Here is a 20,500-nt window from a genome sequence, read left to right on the forward strand (position 1 = left end):
CACAGGGGGGGGGGGGTACTCACGTATAAGGTTTTCCACGAAAAATCCATAGACATGGGTCTCCCTTTTAGATTTTTGGTGCTATGTGTGAAAAACATGCCGGAAAACATGTTGCTTTTACTATTTTCAAGCTCAAATCCTTAGATATGGGTCCTTACTTTCCTGACAATCCTTAGATATGGGTAGGGGGCCTACCTATTTTCGGTAAAATCGTGACCCTTAGAAATGGTTATGGGTTCGGAAGCTCAGGCCGCACATCTCCGTCGAAAAAATAATCCAAGTACCCGCCCCCCTGGTTATCCTAAGCCTTTTAAAGCGTTTTAAGGCCAAAATCGCACCCTCACCCCAATTTTACCCTCCCCAGGACTCAGAATTATTCACAGCCCCTGATAATCTCCTAAATTATTCATTATTGTTTTTTCGATGGACCTAAGCTCCTGTAATATGCATGCACATATTGAATACAGCAAGCTACATTCAAATTATACATGCACGATGCAAGTGCTATTCCAGAAACATCAGTGACATCACTTAATTAATATTACTACCGGTAGTGAATAGCAAGCTTCGAAGGTTGAAAGTGCGCCCGCTTTACTACCTGAGAGCAATCCGGTAGTGGATTTCAATTTATTACGTGTTGGGAAATCCACAAGATCAAATAGAACGGTGAGTGATGATTATTTACTTATTTTTAAAAACAAACTTCTTAGGCCATTTATAAAATACGTTCACGGCCGACAACTATAGTTTGAATGATATTTATTATCACACGAGGAAATAAAAACAAACGAATATGGCGCCTCACGTGCTTCAGGTCAGGTCAGTGGTCAAAGGGTTTTTATCGCTAAATCGCTGGCTGAATATCGTATCAAATTCAAGTGATACACTACCGTCGTATTATTGACACCAATTCCTAATTTCGACATTACTATTGCGAAAGGTTATTCCATTATCAAATTAGTAGACTTTCTGTAAAAACAAATCACTGGTGCCTGATGGGAAATACTAGTGCGCCATCACCGGATTGCTCCCTGCTCTGCTAGCTGGCGCACTTTCAAGCTTGGTACTCGCATTGAACAGGCAGAGTTCGCAAAACTAACGGCGTCGTTATTTGCCAACCCTAAAGGGATCGAAATTAATTATTCATAACCGATCGATAACTGGCCTCATTTTCTAAATAGCAAACCAGCGGGATTTGTCATAGGTTTGCGTTGATAATAGAACAACCGTGAAGTTAGTGTCACCCCCTTGACCAAATTCGGCATGTTGATCAATGCCAATTTCGCGTGGTTCGTACAGGAATTACCGGCGTTCGCCGTGCCTGTTTGGTGCGTATTTTGCACCGATGCGGTTCAGCTGAGTAATTTTGCAAATAATGTGCTTGTTGGAATGATGATTTTCCATTACTTTCAAAGGTAAGAAACTAAGCAAGATCTTGCGCATGATATTAATAGTATAAACCTTCACTGCACTAACGTGTAAGCTTATCAAGTAGGCCTACCCAGGGTTCCTGTTGATAGTCTACTAGTCTCCTGGGATGGAGAGTACCCTGAGTAAAGATAGTCACTTGTGCTGAGCATCAAATTGGTCACTTATCGCTCACTGTTCAAAATGTGACATCTACACCAATTTCAGTCCCCGAAACTGTCTACTTTTTAGCCGACCTCAATTCCGAAACATTTAGTGATAGTTAAAAATGCGATCCCCAACCCTTTGGTTACCTTTGGACGAATTTGTCGAAATCTCCGCGGAGTCTCCGTGTCTGAAATTCCCCGGTACAAACATCGAAAATGTCGCAATTCTCAGTTCCGGTGATGATACTAGGCCTATATCCGCAACCGCTATTTTCATATATGAATATGCATATCTCTGACCCCTGTAATTAAGGTCAAAAACGTGGCGTTGATTTCAACCAATCCGATCCACCGTTTAATAAGCAGCTTGATACTGACGTCATATCTGAGGTGACCAGGAGGCAGGAGCTACCATTTTGGTAAACTGAACTCGACTCGTGCGTTCTTTTGGTTCACATAAATCGAACAACATTTTCAATAACGGGTAATAGTATGATTTCAATTTTTTATTAATGAAGTTACTTGTAGTTTTGAGGAATGACAAAGTTGTTTTTGGAAACTTAGATGTTTGTTTCAACTGATGATGTAGGATCGCAAGGTGAGTGAATTCGTGAAGAGATTTGCTTGTTTGAGTGATAGTAGGATACGGGATGTAGGCTAGTTCTCTGTGTTTGACCGGCTCCGACGTCTCAATTCACGACGTCTCAATTCGTACCTGCTTACCAGACAGCAATACTGCGTATTGCTGTATGGAACCAGATATAGATGGAGAGAATGCCATCAATCATTTTGATGCATACAATGCGTGTAGGCCTACCGGGTGTTATCAGACCGGGTGCGTCACGGCATTTAGGCCTATATGCCACCTACCGTAAAATGGGGTAACTTTGGGCACTTTTCAGAGTTTTAAACCACTGCTTCCAAACGAAACCAATTATATTTCTAATTATCTCTTTTTTATGACATCCCCTTCTACATCTTGAAGTTGAAAAAGATTTGTTAATAATTTTGTAAGGGTGTCCTAGGGGTTCAAAATAACCTGACCAAAGTTACCCCGCATTTGGGGCAACTTTGGTCCATTCCATGAAGGAAAAAAAATCAAAAAAATTGATCATCCTTTACTGTATATGGACAAGTTGTTGTTTTTTGTGACATTTGACCAGGGCTTTGTAAAATTAATCAAGCACACATCCTTGCTCATAAATATCGATATTTATTTTTTCTGAAAAAAATGTTTAAAAATGCTCATTTTTGGTCAAAAATTCTGATTTTTTCGTAAATTTCGAGGAAATTGGACATGAGCAACTATTATTTCTTCCAAAGATATTTCTGAACAAATTGACACCAAATATAACTAAAAACAATATTGCTGTACGGAAATATGACCATTTAAAAAAATATATTTGACCGACCAAAGTTACCCCGCTGACCGAAGTTACCCCATTTTACGGTACTTCCCGGCAAATTTTCGTTTTCGGACCTCCAAAGCTATGACCAGCCTGAGGATTATAAGGGGACTGCCATTTTCTTCGGAATTGGGGGGGGGGGGTCATAGAATTTTGAGACCAGAAATAAAGGGGGTTAGGCCTATATTTTTACACATTAGGCCAAGTAAATAAAAAAAATGTTTCTCGTCCCCTCCCGCTTCCTTTTTTGAAGATTTTGCCTTTTTCTTTTTATTTTGCAATCTTTCTGTAATAACATTTTGTAAAGATACGGTATACGGTACTAGAGAAGTTGCAACTTCTTCTGTAAGCCTTTACAATAGTATTAGAAGCAATTGTGTTTTGTGATGACCAGAGGGGTTGACATCTCAAAACAACAAAATAAAAAGAGCCTCTCCGATCTTCATGTTTTTCAGCTTTTAATCTTTACGCTATAAAAAGGATAAAAAGCGTCTTATTAGGGCAATTTAGGGCATTTTTTCAATAAAAAATAAAACGCCCCTCTTCCTCCTTTTTTTCTAAAACCTGGACGAGAAACTTGTTTTATTTTTTACTTTGCCTTATAGAATTATTAGGCCTAAGGGCTGGTGACTCGAAATTTTCGCACGCTGCGAAAACATTCTTTTAACTTAAATACAATGAAGATGTCAAATAATTTAGATTTTTTTTAAATTCGCGATATTATAGGCCTACACATTTTATGGCAAATGATCAAAAAATGATATTTTTTAAATATAACAGTCCTCAAAGTAAATTGTATAAATCTAATGATTAAATTGTATAAATCGAATGATATGCATGTACTTTAAGTGTTTGTAGTTGGGATGAAAACCCGACGATCAATTGAACATTTTGACCTTTCATATAATATTGAAGATATAGATTTTCCCCCAAAACCTGAAAAAATAGGGGAAAAATCTCAAACTATACACAAAGTTTCTGAATCCATGAGCGGCAATTTTTGAATGTGACCCCTGTATAACTTTGACATTTTACCGCCATCTTGGAAAGAAAATATTTTTGACCCTTACTCCAAATTTGTTAACCATTTTTTGTGCTTTTCCGGTAAAATGTACAATACATTCACAGCACTAGAAAGGTGTGGGGGGGGGGCTGAAAATAATTGTAGGTCCGAACGGGGGCCCTGAAAAAGTATGTGAATTTTTCTTTTTGCATTTTGAAATAAATAAATAAATAAATGAGTTTTGTCTATCTGGTACTCTAAAATTGGGTAAAAAGCTATTTTTGATTGTTAATGATGTGAATTTTTGGGCGCTCCCATATACAAAATCACCCAATTTTTGACATTGCCAACACCGAATGACCCCCTTTGAAAATTTCTACACTGATAGACCACTAGCTTCGTACGCTGGTGGGCACAGGTACGGCACTTTCATATTCGAGTGCCCCCCCCCCCCTGGGTGGAAGTTTTAAGGGGAATCTGAATTTTTTTTTTTTGGGGGGGTCTTGAGGGGATAATCTGAATTTTTGCTTCAACCATGAGAATGTTTCTTTTTGTGTGTGAAAATTTGGTATAGTAACTGATCATACTGATGGGTGGCAAAAACAGCAAAAAGTACCGGTAGGTGTCGAGAAAGTCAGCATCCGAAAGTCTGCGTGGTACATTATGTAGAACCCTCCCCTGCACATTTTCTTATAACATTATGCATGTTTTGGGTCTGTGTGTGCGGCACGGGTCATAAAAATTGTCAACCCTAGAGAGGGGGTCATAAAATTTTTTCAAACCACGGTAGGAACAAACATTTGACTCCGGTTACCACCAATATTAGGCCAAATAAAAAAAATAAACATGTTTCACGTCCCTCCCGCTTCCTTTTTGAGGTTTTCTCAAATAAATTTTATTTTTGAAATTCAGTAATAACTTTTCAAAAAATATGTCGAGGAAGTTGGGATGCTTTCTATAGACTTGTTAAGATACAAGAAACATTTTAGGAAGGTTTTGTGATCATTAGAGGGGGTCTAACTCTCAGAACAACAAATAAAAAAGGGCCTCCTCCTTTTTCCAGGTATTATTGTATGTACGGATTGTACGCTAAAACAGCTCTAAGTATGGGTATTTACACCAATTTTGCGATAAAAAATAGAAAATAAAAAGCCCCTCTTCCTCCTTTTTTTCGAAAACCCGGACGTGAAACATGTTTTATTTTTTACTTAGCCTTATACCCCTCCGAAGAAAATGACATTCCTCTTACCCCACGGGTTTTTTTTACTGCCTTTCTTATGTTTTTAAAGTGTGCGTGGTTTTTATGAAGCTTGATGACGTTTTTCTTTTAATTAATTTGTGGTTTCAATGAAGCAGAAAAATAATTTACCAGAAAGAAAACTATTGAATTTAATACCATGCACTTCCTTTGCTCAATGAAAACCAGTCTTGTGGGAAGCAAGCAATAATAGCGACCTCACGTTATTATTATACGGGTCCCTGGGCCTTTGGTCAATGGTCATACTCAATATGTAAATATTGGTAAACACACTATTCACCAAGGCACATGCATAGCAGAAGCACCAAACATGGCCGGCGAATCAGTGCAGACAGAGTCGTCTCTTCTCGTCTCTTTTCTTCAAAATGAAGAAAAAATCATCACATACATGGCGTATGCTATGTTATTCGGCGCTTGTATGATGGTATTAAATACTGTATCCAGGGGAGAAGCTGCCCCGTACGGGCGATACGCGAGCACCAAATTCGGCATGTTGATCAATGCCAATTTCGCGTGGTTCGTGCAGGAATTGCCGGCGTTCGCCGTGCCAGTTTGGTGCGTATTTTACACCGATGCTGTTCAGCTGAGTAATTTTGCAAATTATGTGCTTGTTGGAATGATGATTTTCCATTATTTTCAAAGGTAAGAAATTAAGATCACATAAAACAGCTTAAAACAAGCTTAATAAATGTGGTAAAAATTTCGCCGGATTTTCGTTTCATCATTTTAGGCCAAGTAAAAAATAAAACATGTTTCACGTCCGGGTTTTCGAAAAAAGGAGGAGGAGGGGGCTTTTTATTTTCTATTTTAAAATTTTTTATCGCAAAATTGGTGTAAATACCCATACTTAGAGCTGTTTTAGCGTACACAATAAATGCCTGGAAAAAGAAGGAGGCCCTTTTCTATTTGTTGTTCTGAGAGTTACACCCCCTCCAATGGTCGCAAAACCTTCCTAAAATGTTTCTTGTATCTTAACAAGGCTATAGAAAGCATTCCAACTTCCTAGACATATTTTTTGAAAAGTTATAACAAAAAAAAAAAAAATAAAAATATATTCGAGGAAACCTCAAAAAAGGAAGCGGGAGGGACGTGAAACATGTTTATTTTTTATTTTGCCTTAGGGAGCGATCGTTATTTGGCAGGGGGGAATGGGTAAATTTAGGGGGAACACGAAATTTTTTGTGGTCTTGAGGGGGGAACCTGAAATTTTTAGTTGAACCAGGAGGGGGGGATTGTTAAATTTTAAATGGAGAAAATTGGGAAAACAAAGGGGGAACGCGAAAATTTTGAGCGGACGCGAGGGGGGAACACGAAATTTTTTGTCGATATTTTTGCCAAAACACCCATTCCCCCCCTGCCGTAAATAACGATCGGTCCCTTATGCAGATAGTCTATTAATACTACACAGTCGTTTTCGAATCATGGGGCAGAAAAAATAGGCCTATCCAGCAGGATATAATGGAGGGAAAAGTGGGAAGTAGGGGGCTAATCGTTTTTAATTTAGGTGTGAACGTACTCTTAATTTTCAAATTTAATGAAGAATATAGAAATTTGACTATATACTGGGATGATAACATTTAAAGGTAAGCCTATTTTTACGTTCATGCATTTCCTAGCCTACAACGAAAGACCTAGGAAATCTACAATTTTACGGCGGCCAGCATTAGGGGGGTGACAGGACTTTTCATTGGCTACCACACCCCACCCCTTGACTTCTCTACTTTTTAGGAGGGTGGAAATTAACAGACTGAAAAAGAGAATTTTCTGTCTTATGTTCTACAATCCTCGAAAAATTTACTTGGAGCGTATTAAAATTATTTAAATTTATTGATATCCGAACAGTTGTGTCACAGGCCACATACATCGTTTCAAGTAGGCCTGCAAGTGTGGTTTTATTCAGTGTGTTGGCTTTGCTTTAAATACGTTCGACTTTGACCTATGGCAAACTGTGCTGTATCGTTTGATTTTGTGGATGTACATATTGCCATTAAACACAACAACTGCACTGCACTGCTACCAAAATAGCGTGCAAATGTTTGTTGTTCTAAATATAAATAAAGTCCTATTTATATTTGCCTGGTCCGTCAATGTATCTCAAAGTCTGTTATTTACATTTCATGCCTTGTGAGTTCTGTACCAACAAAATATATAAAAGATTGTACATCTATGAGCCCTAGGCGACGAAAAAAACATGTTCTACTGGTCGCGATTTATAAGTTTGTCTGGATTTATTTCTGCAAGACGCTACATGACCCTAAATAGGCCTAAAGTATCACCGAAAAAATCTGAAATAAAAAATTTCAAACAATGAACATTGCCGCATAAAAACGACTGTTTTCAATTTAATATAGGCCCTACAACTTGCTATACAAATCCCCCAAAACGCAAACTTTTGGTCGGTCGGGCCCCGGCCCCCGTATATTTTTTTATTTGATTTCGTTTTTTGTTTTTTTGTTTCCCCGGGCGCCACAACCCTTAGCTACGCCATTGGTCGAAATCGGGATTTACGTATCGTTAATTAAGGGCAGTAGAATGCACCCAGCAGTACCCATCCGCCGGTAGATTCCAGAGGGAGGTTTGTCTTTAAACGGAATAGCCACAGAAGAGTATGAACTAAAAGTGAGCGCAAAATAGGCTAATAAATTATAAATAATCACACATCTTGATTTGCAATATAGTTTTTCCTTTTCGTAATTGAAAAAAGATGAACAGATGCTAAATAATTTCAATAAGCCGTCTGTGGGAATCGAACCCGGGACGCCAGATTAATACGCAAGCGATCATACAACTATGCTGAACACCACCATGCTCAAAATAGCGGGTGATTTCATTGTACAATAATCTTAGCAAAAGTGATCAATACTGTTGGATCGAAAATCCAGCAATTTACGATGCCAAATCAAATACAAGTACCGTATCATATCAGTAAATATTATATTAACTATCAATAAGGTGCATATAGTGTTTCAAAGTATAAAATAAATTAATAAATCCAAGTTTTGTGATGTGACCCCGTGAACCCGTACGTTGGACTACACGCTCCATTTTAGCTACTAAAAGTAACTCGTAGTCTACATTTCGCACCCTCGCAATTTCACTCCCATTCAATTACACACTCCTGTGCACTTTTCCACCCTTTTTATAACGCGGGTAGAGGCATGATCGATTGCCTGAAACCCGTCCCAGGTGTGTACTAATAAACAAGTGGCAGGCCTATTATGCTGATGGTGCTCTCCGGTTTGATTATATGTCCGGTAGGCCTATAATGTGCTCCGGGAATGCGTTTTGACTGAAGAAAATTGATATTCATAAACCAAGGGCCTATACTAAAATGCAGAAAACCTTTGACGAGCGCGTATTGTAAGGATACATCGCTTATTTACTGCGTTGCACGCACTTGTCTCTGATTGGCTGCTGAGGCGATCTGTTGTTGCTGAGTGGAAATTTATGAATGAACTGTGCGCCGTCCGCGTTGTTAGCGCCGAATTTGCAACATCACGGTAGTCGCGCTCGTCAAAGGTTTGCTGCATTATTATTAGTATAAATGCACGATGTGCACGGACTAACTGCGGTCTGTGGATATAATGATACGATGCACATAACTTCAGTTTATTTAGTACCAGGGGTGTGAGAGGCCACGGACCAAAAACGAGGAAAATCACTAAAAACAGCGTAAAATCAGGGTAAAAACGCCAAATATGGGCTGAAAATAAAAGAAAAACACGTATTTTGGCAAAATAGAGGAAATCAGCTGAAAAAAGGAACTCTCACATCCCTGTAATACACACGCATTGCATATAGACCATTGATGTCACATTGCATTTTCATGAAAAATAAATCATATGTCTGAAATTAAAGCGTCAGTGATATCATTTCAAATAATAATGTGGAAATCAAATAATTATTTCTATTAAAATCTTTCTGCACTTAATTTCAAATTGCAGGTACATGTATGTTTTCATGAATAAAGATTTTAAATTATAAATTAGGGCTCTTTCCCCAGAAATATATTTTAAAATAGGCCTAGTTCAATATAGGCCCCTACTAAGTCTACAGTCCCATAGCCTAATCCATTTAGCGAAATGTGTAAGCGTGTTCACTACTTAGGTAGAGCTAGAGTGAAAATACAAAATATGCCTACATTAGTTTCAACACAATTTTAGTCTGGGGCCTATGGGTGTTAACATCACTGAGCCAACTATAATAATTGTTGTTTCCTTTTGCACGGCTTGGTGCCTTTCAGCTGTGGCGCCTGGGTCGATCGATTATGAGTTCTGAATCTGATTTCTTATTTATAATGTTATTGATAGTCCTATAAACATAATTACGACGAGTACGGTATTATATCAGAGAAGATACTCTGTTACAGAAATATTGTCACAAATTTAATTAAATTGTTATCACGTAGACATAGGCCTATTTATCGTTCCAACAAATTTCTTTTAACATCACATCTTTTACCAATATTTTTGTAGGCCTCAGTAAAGAAAACAAAAACAATAATTAGCCAATTTCTTAATGTAGGCCTACACAGCAAAACAAACACGAGCAGCAGCTATGAGATATTTTTGGCCCAGTGCTGTGCATTCTACCTGGTCCCGGCACCTGGTGCATTCCACTCCCAGCGGCGCGGTGTTTGCTGTCGTAATGAGTTGGGTGTGACAGGATGTGTAAAATAAAACAAAGGATGTGTAAATGGTTGGGTGTGAAAGTGACGGGGAGTAAAATTTCAGCATTCATTGGCATTCAGCTGTTATCTTTACGAATTGTCTTCCGGCTGTATTCGTAGCTATTCGTCCCAGAGTGTCATGTCAAAAATGCATATTTTCATCAAAACTAGGTAAGTCTGCATAAATCTAAAGCTATGTACTTAAAGTGTATGAAATTGCGACGAAATTCCGACGATTATATGAAAATTTTGACCTCCCGTATTGACGATATAAATAAAGTTTCCCAAAAGGCATAAAAATTGTAAGCTGCTCGGAAAAAAATATTCATATTTCCTGCTGGCAGTGGTGATTTTTAGCAAACCCGGCTGGAAATTTTTCCTAATCATGCGTGTTACCTGTCTGCAAAAGGATTTTAATTTTCGGACTTCGAGGACTGTGAAATGTAAAAAATATCAATTTTTAATAATTTGCCATAAAATTTGTATTATATCGCCAATTTCAAAAAATCAAAATTATTTGATATCAGAAGGACATTCTTCATAATAGGATGCAATTTGATGTGTCTGATGTGCTCCCAGGTCCCACAATAAATACTGTGTCAACGTCCTTACCCCAGCCCTTAAGGCCGTATAAAATTAATGTTTTGGTTCTCGTCCAGAGGATTTTCATGAATTGATGAGGGAGGGAGGTGTTTTTTGTTTTGTTTTTTTTTTCCAATGTAAAATTAGCATTGTCAGTAGTTTTCGGTCTTCTCCAACAGTGCTCGAGGAAACGATGAGGCCCTTTTTTTTTTTTTTTTTTTTTTTGTGAGATTCTGAGGGATAAACCCCCTAGAGTACCACAAAAAGACTTGGAAGTGATGCTTGTTCTCTAATAAACTTATTTATTATGTATGAAGATTTCATAAATCATTCCAAAGTCTAAAAAATTGAAAAATCTAAAAAAAAAAAAAAAAATCTGACAAATCCCAGAAATTGAGGAGGGAGGGACGAGAACCAAAATATTAATTTTACACGGCCTAAAGGAGGATTTCGTGATCCTAGCATCCTCTTTTTATGACGTTTTTCAGTAGCCTACATATCCACGAAAAAAGCTTATTTCCAAAATTTCAGTTGATTCCGATTTTGTGTTTGCGAGTTATGCATTACACTGCTCTGTAGACAATGTGCACCAGAACGAAATTCAAATTTGGCGATATTTTTGCTAAACGAATTAATCTGCAAGAAATAGGCCTATTTGGTACATAAACATTATGTAGCCAGAGGTATCCAGTGGTGTAAAAATCTCAACTTTTTGGGGGAAAAGTGGGGGGATGAGGCTGTGGATCACGAAATGCCCCTTTAATATGGGCAAGTGGACTTTGTAGAGGAAAACTTCGGCAAGTAGAAAACCTAGGGTATATAGTAAATAAGGTTGATTATTGAATTAACACTGCCACTATAATATTTCTTTTGTTTTTTCAGAACATTTATATTCAGCCTTTTGCATCGGGGCAAACCAACACCATTAGCACCATTCATAGCAGCCGTCTTCTTCTGTTTATATAATGGGTACATGCAAGGACGGTACCTAACACACTTTGCTGTATATGAGACTAATTACCATATATCACCAAGATTTCTTTTGGGTAAGAAAAAACTGTGATTGATGTCTTACACATAATAATAAAATTTTAATGCAATTTTGTATTTTTCATCTATATAAAATCAGAAACCTGTTTTAAAACTACACTCTAAATAACAAAACTACTCAATATTTAGTTAAAAGAGAACAGCTCAAAAATTGAGCAAAATTTACTCAACTTTATTGAATTTCACTCAATATTGAGTAAATGTTTAGGCCTAGCCTAATCTTTTTTGCGCTGTTCCCTTTTTCATATTAAGCAATCTTTTTAAAAGTGTAGGATTATGACCTGACCTGCTGCTGCTGATGATGATGATGTTGTGATATTGATGATGATGATGATGATGATGATGATGAAGGAAACAAAGGAGGAGGAGACGAAGAAGAAGAAGAAGATGATGATGATGATGATGATGATGATGATGATGATAATCATGAGAATGATGAACGTATTGTCTGTTGTTTTTTATATACATTTTCAGGTTGTAGCATGTTTTTAGGCGGGATGGCAATCAATATACAATCAGACAGAATACTAACAAACTTGAGGAAACCAGGAGAAACCGGGTATAAAATACCAAGAGGTATGCTATAAACCTGTGACACGAAAATTGAGTTACTGTGATTATTACATTATACATACAATAGGCTATCATTTACTGAAAACACCAAAGGTCTAGCATACTTGGTTCTAAAGTTATGAAGTGTTTTGATGCCTATTTTCTTATGTATTTTATTGTTTTTTACTCCATATTTTTGCCTTTATCTCAGTTTCAAATTTGCCGCCTTTGGCCCCCATGGATAGGTTACACTGTTAGAAAGCCACCCTACGTTATGTATAAAATACCATGTAAAGGAAGTTATGTATTAGTTTTGCACATGCACAAAATCATCTAACGTATATTACCAAGTCGCTGGGTAAAATTACTCGGGAAGTGTATCAGCTTTTTTGACCTAATTCAAGTATGATTTACACATTTACCAGCAGAGATATTTCTGTTTTTCCGACACGTATAAAATGTTTATGTACACAACCTATGTAATTATTTCTAACATTGTAAGTAATGTTTATAGAGAGAAACCTTAACCCTAACCATACACTGCAAAAACAGTGATCATCGGGGGCACATTGGGGTTTAGAAAGTTAAATGTGTAGCATTTCAACATTTTAATGTTTATATCCTAAACATATTTCATGTGATTATGCCCTATGTGTTTAGATTTTTAGGATCTAAATTACATTATAGTGTTCAAATACACATTTACCTTTCTGCAGTGCACACTAATTGTCCCCGATACCTAAACACTGTTTTTGCAGTGTAGCCTGAACCCTAATCTTAACCCTAAACAACCGTGGCTTTATAATCTTAACTCTGACCCTATACACTAACCATAACCCTAATGCTAACCATAACCCAGACCAACCTTATCCCTTATCGTAGCCTTAAGGGATCTAGAATGAGCGTTTATGGCGTTTCGACAGTATTTTTTGTGGGACATGAGAGCACCTCAGACGTATCGAATTGCATTCTGATTACGAAGCATGTCTTTCTGATATCAAATAATTTTCATTTTTTGAAATTCACGATATAATACAAATTTTATGACAAATTATTAAAATTTGATATTTTTCAAATCTTTGATATATAACAGTCCTGGAAATAAATTTTATAAATCTAATGATATATTCTTAAAGTGTATGTAGCTGGGAGGAAAAGCCGACGATCAATTGAAAATTTTGACCATTTATATTGAAGATATGGATTTTTTTCCCAAAAAGACCAATTTTTTTGGTGTTTTGGGAAAAAAAATCCATATCTTCAATACGAAAGGTCAAAATTTTCAATTGATCGTCGGCTTTTCATCCCACCTACATACACTCTAAGTATAAATCATCAGATTTATACAGTTTACTTCCAGTACTGTTAAATATCAAAAATGTCAATTTTTAATGATTTGCCATAAAATGTGTATTAGGCCTACTTTGCGAATTTCAAAAAATCAAAATTATTTGATATCAGAAGGACATTCTTCGTATTCAAAATGCAATTCGATATGTCTGATGTGCCCTAATGTCCCACAATAAATATTGTCCAAACGTTCATACCCCTTCCCTTAAATGCCCTGATGAGTTTTGTCTATTTTGTACTGTATAAAAATTGGGTAAAAAGCTATTTTGGATTGTCAATGATGTGAAAATTTGGGCGCTCCCATACAAAATCACCTAATTTTTGACATTGCCAACACCGAATGACCCCCTTTTTTCTGAAAATTTCTACACTGATATACCCCTAGATTCGTATACGCTGGTGGGCACATGAACGTCACTTTCATATTCGAGTGTCCACCCCCCACCCCCGGAGTGGGTCACTACTAACGAACGAATGAAAATGTAAAGAAGAAATAGTGTATGAATAAGGAATGAACAAAACGTAAAAATAAAATGTTGTGACAGTGATCCTGCTGATTCACTATTTCTTTTCATATTAAAGGTGGTATGTTCGATTATATATCGGGAGCCAATTTCTTTGGGGAATCATTAGAATGGACGGGCTATGCAGTGGCTTGTTGGAATCTACCTGCGTTCGTGTTTGCTATTTTTACAGTCTCCAATATTGGACCACGGGCCTTTCATCATCATAAGTACGTACAGATGAACTACGCCAATTGAAATCTATACACCCTATGGAAGACATGACCGTAATATTCTTTCATACAGAAAGGCATGTGTAGGCCTACGGGTATTTCAAATGGGGTTACCTAAATGAGTGACTCCATTTGAAATTTACACCCCTGCATAGGAGATTAAGGCTGTGTCTTCCATAGGGGGTGTATAGATTAAAAACGGAATAGCTCAATAAATGTGCCACCTTTGCCATAAAAAAATATTGTCATGCCAATTTCAACTTACATGATACACATTCTATCACAAATGAACATGTCAGAAATTAAATGACTCATTCCAGTTAAAATCCATACAGCCCCTGTGGAAGACGTGACCTTAATCTTCCACACAGGGAGTATGAATTTAAAATGGGATAATCTGAATGGGGGACTTAATATGAAATTCATACTCCCTGTGTATAGGAGATTAAGGTCATGTCTTCCAAAGGGGATGTATCATGGATTTCACCAGAAATAGCCCAATGAATGTCTCTTTCACCTCCTTCCTGCTCGAGTACAATTATAGGTGTAAGGCTTTTTTCCAGGGCTATTCCCTAATCATGTTCCAGCAATGGTCATGCTGGAGCAATGGTCATGCTGGAGCAGTGGTCATGATGGAGCAGTGGTCATGCTTTAGCAGTGGTCATGCTTTAGCAGTGGTCATGCTGGAGCAATGGTCATGCTGGAGCAATTGTCATGCTGGAGCAATTGTCAAGCTGGAGCAGTGGTCATGCTGGAGCAGTGGTCATGCTGGAGCAGTGGTCATGCTGGAGCTGTGGTCATGCGTGCAGTAATGATCATGCTGCAGCACTGATCATGACCACGGGCCCAAGTGCTCATCTTCGTTCTTGGCGTCAAGGCTATAAATTCCGTTAACTTGTTTGATTGTACGGCTTGTTTGGGTTGGTTTGGAGTCCACAGAAAATCCAAAGAGAGAAGAAAAAACAATAATTTCCTCATCAATCCAAAACACAGATATAAAGCAAGAAAATCACACTAAATAAACTAAAAATAGTGATTTTACTGCCTAATGTATTCAATCAGAAAACAAAATTGGCAGATCATTGGATGATTCATAGCATTAACAGCTGCTGCATAGATAAATCTTTGTGAAGATTATGATATGTCATATTAAAGGGGCATTTTGTGATCTTAGCATCCACTTTTTAGGGTGAGGGTGATATGGCCGAGCGGTTAAGGTTGGTCTGAACCCTGGAAATATGGAAACTTTCGGGCCTCATAACTTCTAAATTGTTGGTCCAAAGTATATAAAAGTATACATATTTAGAATGGCAAAGACTTGATAAGTTCATCTGTGAGGTCAAATTTGGGCCAAAATGGCACTTTTGGCCCAAAATCCCAAAAATAACGGTTTTTGGCCCACTTCTTTTTCGTGCATCGTAACAAAAAAATTATTGGGCCAAAAATGTTTTTTTATTGATTTTTAAAAACTAGATCAAAATATCTAGGACCCGTTTTTTCATTTTTTTGAATTTCGACCAACTTTGAGAAATTTGCGCCAAAAATGGTCAAAAAATGCTGATTTGTCAAAAAAATCATAAAAAAGCCCGATTTTGGCCCAAATTTCAAATATTTTTTGTGAAATTGGTCAAAATTCAAAAAAAACTCAATTTAAGTACAATTTAATCAACATTGAGTTCTATTCACTCATTTTATTGCTCTATCCCTTTTTACCCGACAGTTGAGTCATAATTATTTGCAGTGTATTGTAGTTCTTGTCTATCGACAGACAAGAAATTTAAATTGGATGATTTCTTTGTTAAACAACTGAATACATGAATACAAAAGCAACCTAAGTCCATGCGAAGTTATTTTGAGAGAAAAACCCGTGTATCATTTTAATTCCTTCAGTTAGATTTACCTGGTCAATATGGTAAGTTTTACGTGCAAATGAGTGGATTAACCTGTATTAGGTATGACGATTAGCATTTCAGGGACTTCGTGGGGTTCATTTTAAATTTTGGACTTAGGTGGTATTTGAATCATATACAAAGACAACAATGTTAGAATGAGATTACCACTAGTAAGATAATATAAAATAAAGCACACAGGTATGTATAATGTTGATAAGCATTCTGCCATGTAATATAAACCACACACTTTCCTTTATTAAACCCATTTTTTGTTCAAAAGTCATTCTCTAGCAATGAATGTGTTACAAGTGGACTTTTATACATACTGGATTTCAATCAATGTGTTACAAGACTCAAATCATGGAATTGGGTGATTCTTTCATACATGCTATTTTTCACATGCCCAATAGACACAGAGAATGAATTTGAGTTGTTCTTTCATGCATATGACAGGCCTATGTATAGCAACAATTTCCCATGCTTAACTCAATTTGGCCAAAGTATGGACTTAGGTGGCTTTTGTATTCATATATTCAACTGAATTTGCAAGAAGGGTTATGCACACAAACATTATGTATTCCTTGGTTTCTGATGGTACATGCAAAGTATTCTGGCTGGAATACTTTGGTACATGCAAATCACAACTTATTTGGAGTAAGTTGAGGGATGAAGCTATGGATCATGATGTACCCATTTCAGTCAGTGGCGTAGTAAGGATTTAAAGCGTACCGTATGTGTTTACCGACAAACGAGGACACGCATATGGCATTTCACAAACCGTGGACCACAGTGCAAGGGGCCGTCCTCGGTTTCTGCAAACGATAATGCATTTGCGAGATACGACCTCTAACGTGCATTAAATATACCGTCCGCAGTTGCTAGGTAAAATTGTATCTCATACACATACACACACAAAATGGCGAAAAACGTCCTCGGTTTGTCGATTGAATGCGGTTTCAGACGTCCGAGTTTGTAGCGTCCTAAACTTTATCCACGTTTGGAGGCGAACACCAGTTTTTAGTCTCATTTTTAGTCCTTTTAATGACACCTGATATCCTGAAGATGTTCTGTGTGTGGCAATGTGCCCCTGGATCCCTCCTGGCTATGTCACTGGTCCCTTTAAAGACATAAGCAACGGAAAGTTCATGGATACACGTGATGAGATTTACTAAACTTTATAGATAGTGTCACTTTTATTCAATAAACGTGTAATTATTTTTAGTCTAAGGTTTATTATGTTGACAACATAATGTTCATCAAAGACAGGGTTCTCTTAATAATAGATTGATTGCAGCAGGAGACAAATCTATAGTAAGATTTATACAAGACAGTCAAAATGTTTTATAATTTATATACACACCTGAGTCCACATGTATATTTTATTCATACGAACTTAAGGGATCTAGAATGAGCGTTTATGGCGTTTCGACAGTATTTTTGTGGGACATGAGAGCACCTCAGACGTATCGAATTGCATTCTGAATACGAAGCATGTCTTTCTGATATCAAATAATTTTAATTTTTGAAATTCACGATATAATACAAATTTTATGACAAATTATTAAAATTTGATATTTTTCACATTTTTGATATATAACAGTCCTCGAAGTAAATTTTATAAATCTAATGATATATTCTTTAAGTGTATTTAGCTGGGAGGAAAAGCCGACGATCAATTTAAAATTTTGACCTTTTATATTGAAGATATGGATTTTTTTCCCAAACAGACCTATTTCTTTTTGGTGTTTTGGGAAAAAGAATCCATATCTTCAATACGAAAGGTCAAAATTTTCAATTGATTGTCGGCTTTTCATCCCACCTACATACACTTTAAGTATAAATCATCAGATTTATAAAGTTTACTTCAAGTACTGTTAAATATCAAAAATATCAATTTTAATAATTTGCCATAAAATGTGTATTACATTGCGAATTTCAAAAAATCAAAATTATTGGATATCAGAAGGACATTCTTCGTATTCAGAATGCAATTCGATATGTCTGATGTGCTCTAATGTCCCACAATAAATACTGTCCAAACGTTCATACCCCTTCCCTTAATGTTATGTTTTTTTCATTATTAGGTTTTACCAAGAGAAGTTTGAAGACTACCCGCCAGAGAGGAAGGCTTTCATCCCATTTCTTCTTTAATGCTATCCAACGAGTGTCTACAGTGAATGGAATTTTAACCTTCTTCACATTTTCCTCTACTCGATGGCCCCAGTACCAGCGAAGATATCTTACACTTCCCATAATGCATTTCTCCCATTTTGATCTAATGCAACATGGTTCGATAGTGACGAAATGTACCTCAATGAATAGAGTTCATCCAGATCTTGCAAAATATGCTTATGTCTTGACTAGCGATCATGTTTAACCAGTTAATTCTCAAACTGAAAGCAAATTTAAGGAGCCTGTACAAAGTAATGGAGGTGTCATCTGATGAAATGAGGTGATATATTGTGTTGCAAAGGATTCTGGGAAGGGTAAGGTATCTTCTCTGGTCCAGTACGCCCATGAACAAAGTTAGGACAACTAATAGAACATTTGAAAGGGAAAGTATTTGATAACTTTGGGATGAAATCAAAACTCGACCGACGGTTGACCGCCGGTTCCGTCCCAGTTTCCATTCTTCAGAACAATATAAACCAGACAGAACCAGTGGTCAACCGCCGGTCGAGTTATGATTTCATTCCTTTGATTAAAGAGAACAATAATGATCAAAGGTGAAAAATTGGACAAAGTTAACGAAGCGGTTTAGAAAATGATGAAAAATTCATGCCGGGTCTTTCCTTTAAAAACATTTTGCATCAGATGGTCGATTATTCTATAGGGTAAATTGATGGCCAGTGAATAGCATGTAGGACCTATCGAAGTTTTTATGTAAATTTTCTGTTCAGGCAACTCATGGGAGATTATATTCCGACGTTTTTGTTTTTTGTTTTGTTTTTTAAACGATTTTTATCTTAGCGTGATCGTTTCTCTGAACACAATAACCATAAACATTGATTGATTGTTTGACTGACTGACTGACTGACTGACTGACTGACTGACTGACTGACTGACTGACTGACTGAATATGGGTGGTTGGCGAATTTACTGATGGGTTAATTGATTGATTGGCTTCTAGACGTTTCAGAGTTGGATGGACCCTTTCTGATTTATCTGACCTGCCCAGTATTACTTAAAATGCAAAAGATAGCTTTGCAGATTGATTGATTATTGATTGATTGATTGATTGATTGATTGATTGATTAACATGGAAACTGTTGGACATAAGACTATCGTAACAAATTTAATGCCACATATTTTCATCAACCTGCTTTACCAAATTGGTGCCTAGTAATTCCTACTTAATGTAAGATATAAACAAGGACATGAAATATAAATCATTTAATAAGATATATGTAATTTTATAAAATTCAGGTAATATTTGTATATATTTGATATTTTGAAATGGATGAATTTGTTTTGATCAATGCAAAATAAAATGTCGTAAATTGAAGAACGTGAATAGAGAAACTGCTCTGTGTAGACATGTAGAGTATTTGATGACATTGTCAGCCGTGTGTGTTTATCTATTTCTATATATATATATAGGTTTGCAACAGGAACTTTCGCCTTAAAAAGAGGAACCAGGAAAAATGAGCCCGCACTTCAGGGATTCGAACCAACTACATGCTAAACGACCAAAATACCCAGTATGGTTTCTTTCACTTTACCTTGTTATTTCAGCTCAAAATGGACAGAAACCCTTCCCAACAATTATCGCTAGTATTATTTCAGCAATTCGAGTATTGAATAACAAATTTAAAATTTGAAGGAAATCATACATTAGGGCTTAAAAGCGTTTCCGTATACTGTATTCCTGAATGTGTGCCAGAAATCGCTTGCCAGAAATTGCTCCCCCCCCCCCTTCGACTCGCCAAATATTTCTTTCCCCCTCCCTATTTTACCCTCCCACCAGGGTTCATAATTATTGCAAAGCCCCTTAATTAATGAAACATTAGGCGGTCCCCCGGCTTTTGCGGTTAGTAAAAACGGAAGAATTCATGTTTGTTTGGTTTGTTGGTTGGTTGGTGTAAGCAGTTTAAATTGTCTGTTGAGATCGTTTTCACCAAATTGAATAACTCCGCGGATGACCCCAAACTGCATGACCGTGACATTTTTTGTCTCGCTTCGGTGGTCGTTCCCACCAAATTTCACGAACCTGCGACAATCTATGGTGATGTTGGCCCTAAACTGACCGTGACTTGTTTGTCTCACTTTGGTGGTTGTTCCCACCAAATGTTGTAAGTCTGCAACAATCTATGGTGATTTAATCCCGAATGTTGATATACAGTGTTGAAACCAAAGTGCCAAGCCATCCCCTTGGTATACCAAGCAAACCATTTGTCATGGATCTGCAGGACAGGACTTGCACTGCTG

General features: G+C 37.0%; 1 protein-coding gene across 2 annotated transcripts; it reads left to right on the forward strand.

Annotated features, from left to right (window-relative positions):
* Window positions 1-1,257: 1,257 nt before the first annotated feature.
* Window positions 1,258-19,594, forward strand: LOC140139992 (3-oxo-5-alpha-steroid 4-dehydrogenase 1-like). Of its 2 annotated transcripts, none has more exons than XM_072161801.1 (5): window positions 1,258-1,415; window positions 11,375-11,538; window positions 12,017-12,118; window positions 14,027-14,177; window positions 18,157-19,594. In XM_072161801.1, the coding sequence occupies exons 1-5, from the start codon at window positions 1,264-1,266 to the stop codon at window positions 18,221-18,223; spliced, it is 636 nt and encodes a 211-aa protein (XP_072017902.1). In that variant the 5' UTR covers window positions 1,258-1,263; the 3' UTR covers window positions 18,224-19,594. The 2 variants fall into 2 exon arrangements, with proteins under 2 accessions (XP_072017902.1, XP_072017901.1); XM_072161800.1 differs by lacking the exon at window positions 1,258-1,415 and adding an exon at window positions 5,504-5,883.
* Window positions 19,595-20,500: the final 906 nt, after the last annotated feature.

This window comes from Amphiura filiformis, chromosome 18 (assembly GCF_039555335.1).
Source record: "Amphiura filiformis chromosome 18, Afil_fr2py, whole genome shotgun sequence".
In the NCBI taxonomy this organism is placed as follows: domain Eukaryota; kingdom Metazoa; phylum Echinodermata; class Ophiuroidea; order Amphilepidida; family Amphiuridae; genus Amphiura; species Amphiura filiformis.

Coding starts and splice junctions, on each gene's coding strand:
- LOC140139992 (XM_072161800.1), top strand. CDS start 5,552: ATGGCCGGCGAATCAGTGCAGACAGAGTCGTCTCTTCTCGTCTCTTTT. Junction 5,884..11,374: donor ATTTTCCATTATTTTCAAAG/GTAAGAAATTAA, acceptor TTGTTTTTTCAG/AACATTTATATTCAGCCTTT. Junction 14,178..18,156: donor CGGGCCTTTCATCATCATAA/GTACGTACAGAT, acceptor TTTCATTATTAG/GTTTTACCAAGAGAAGTTTG.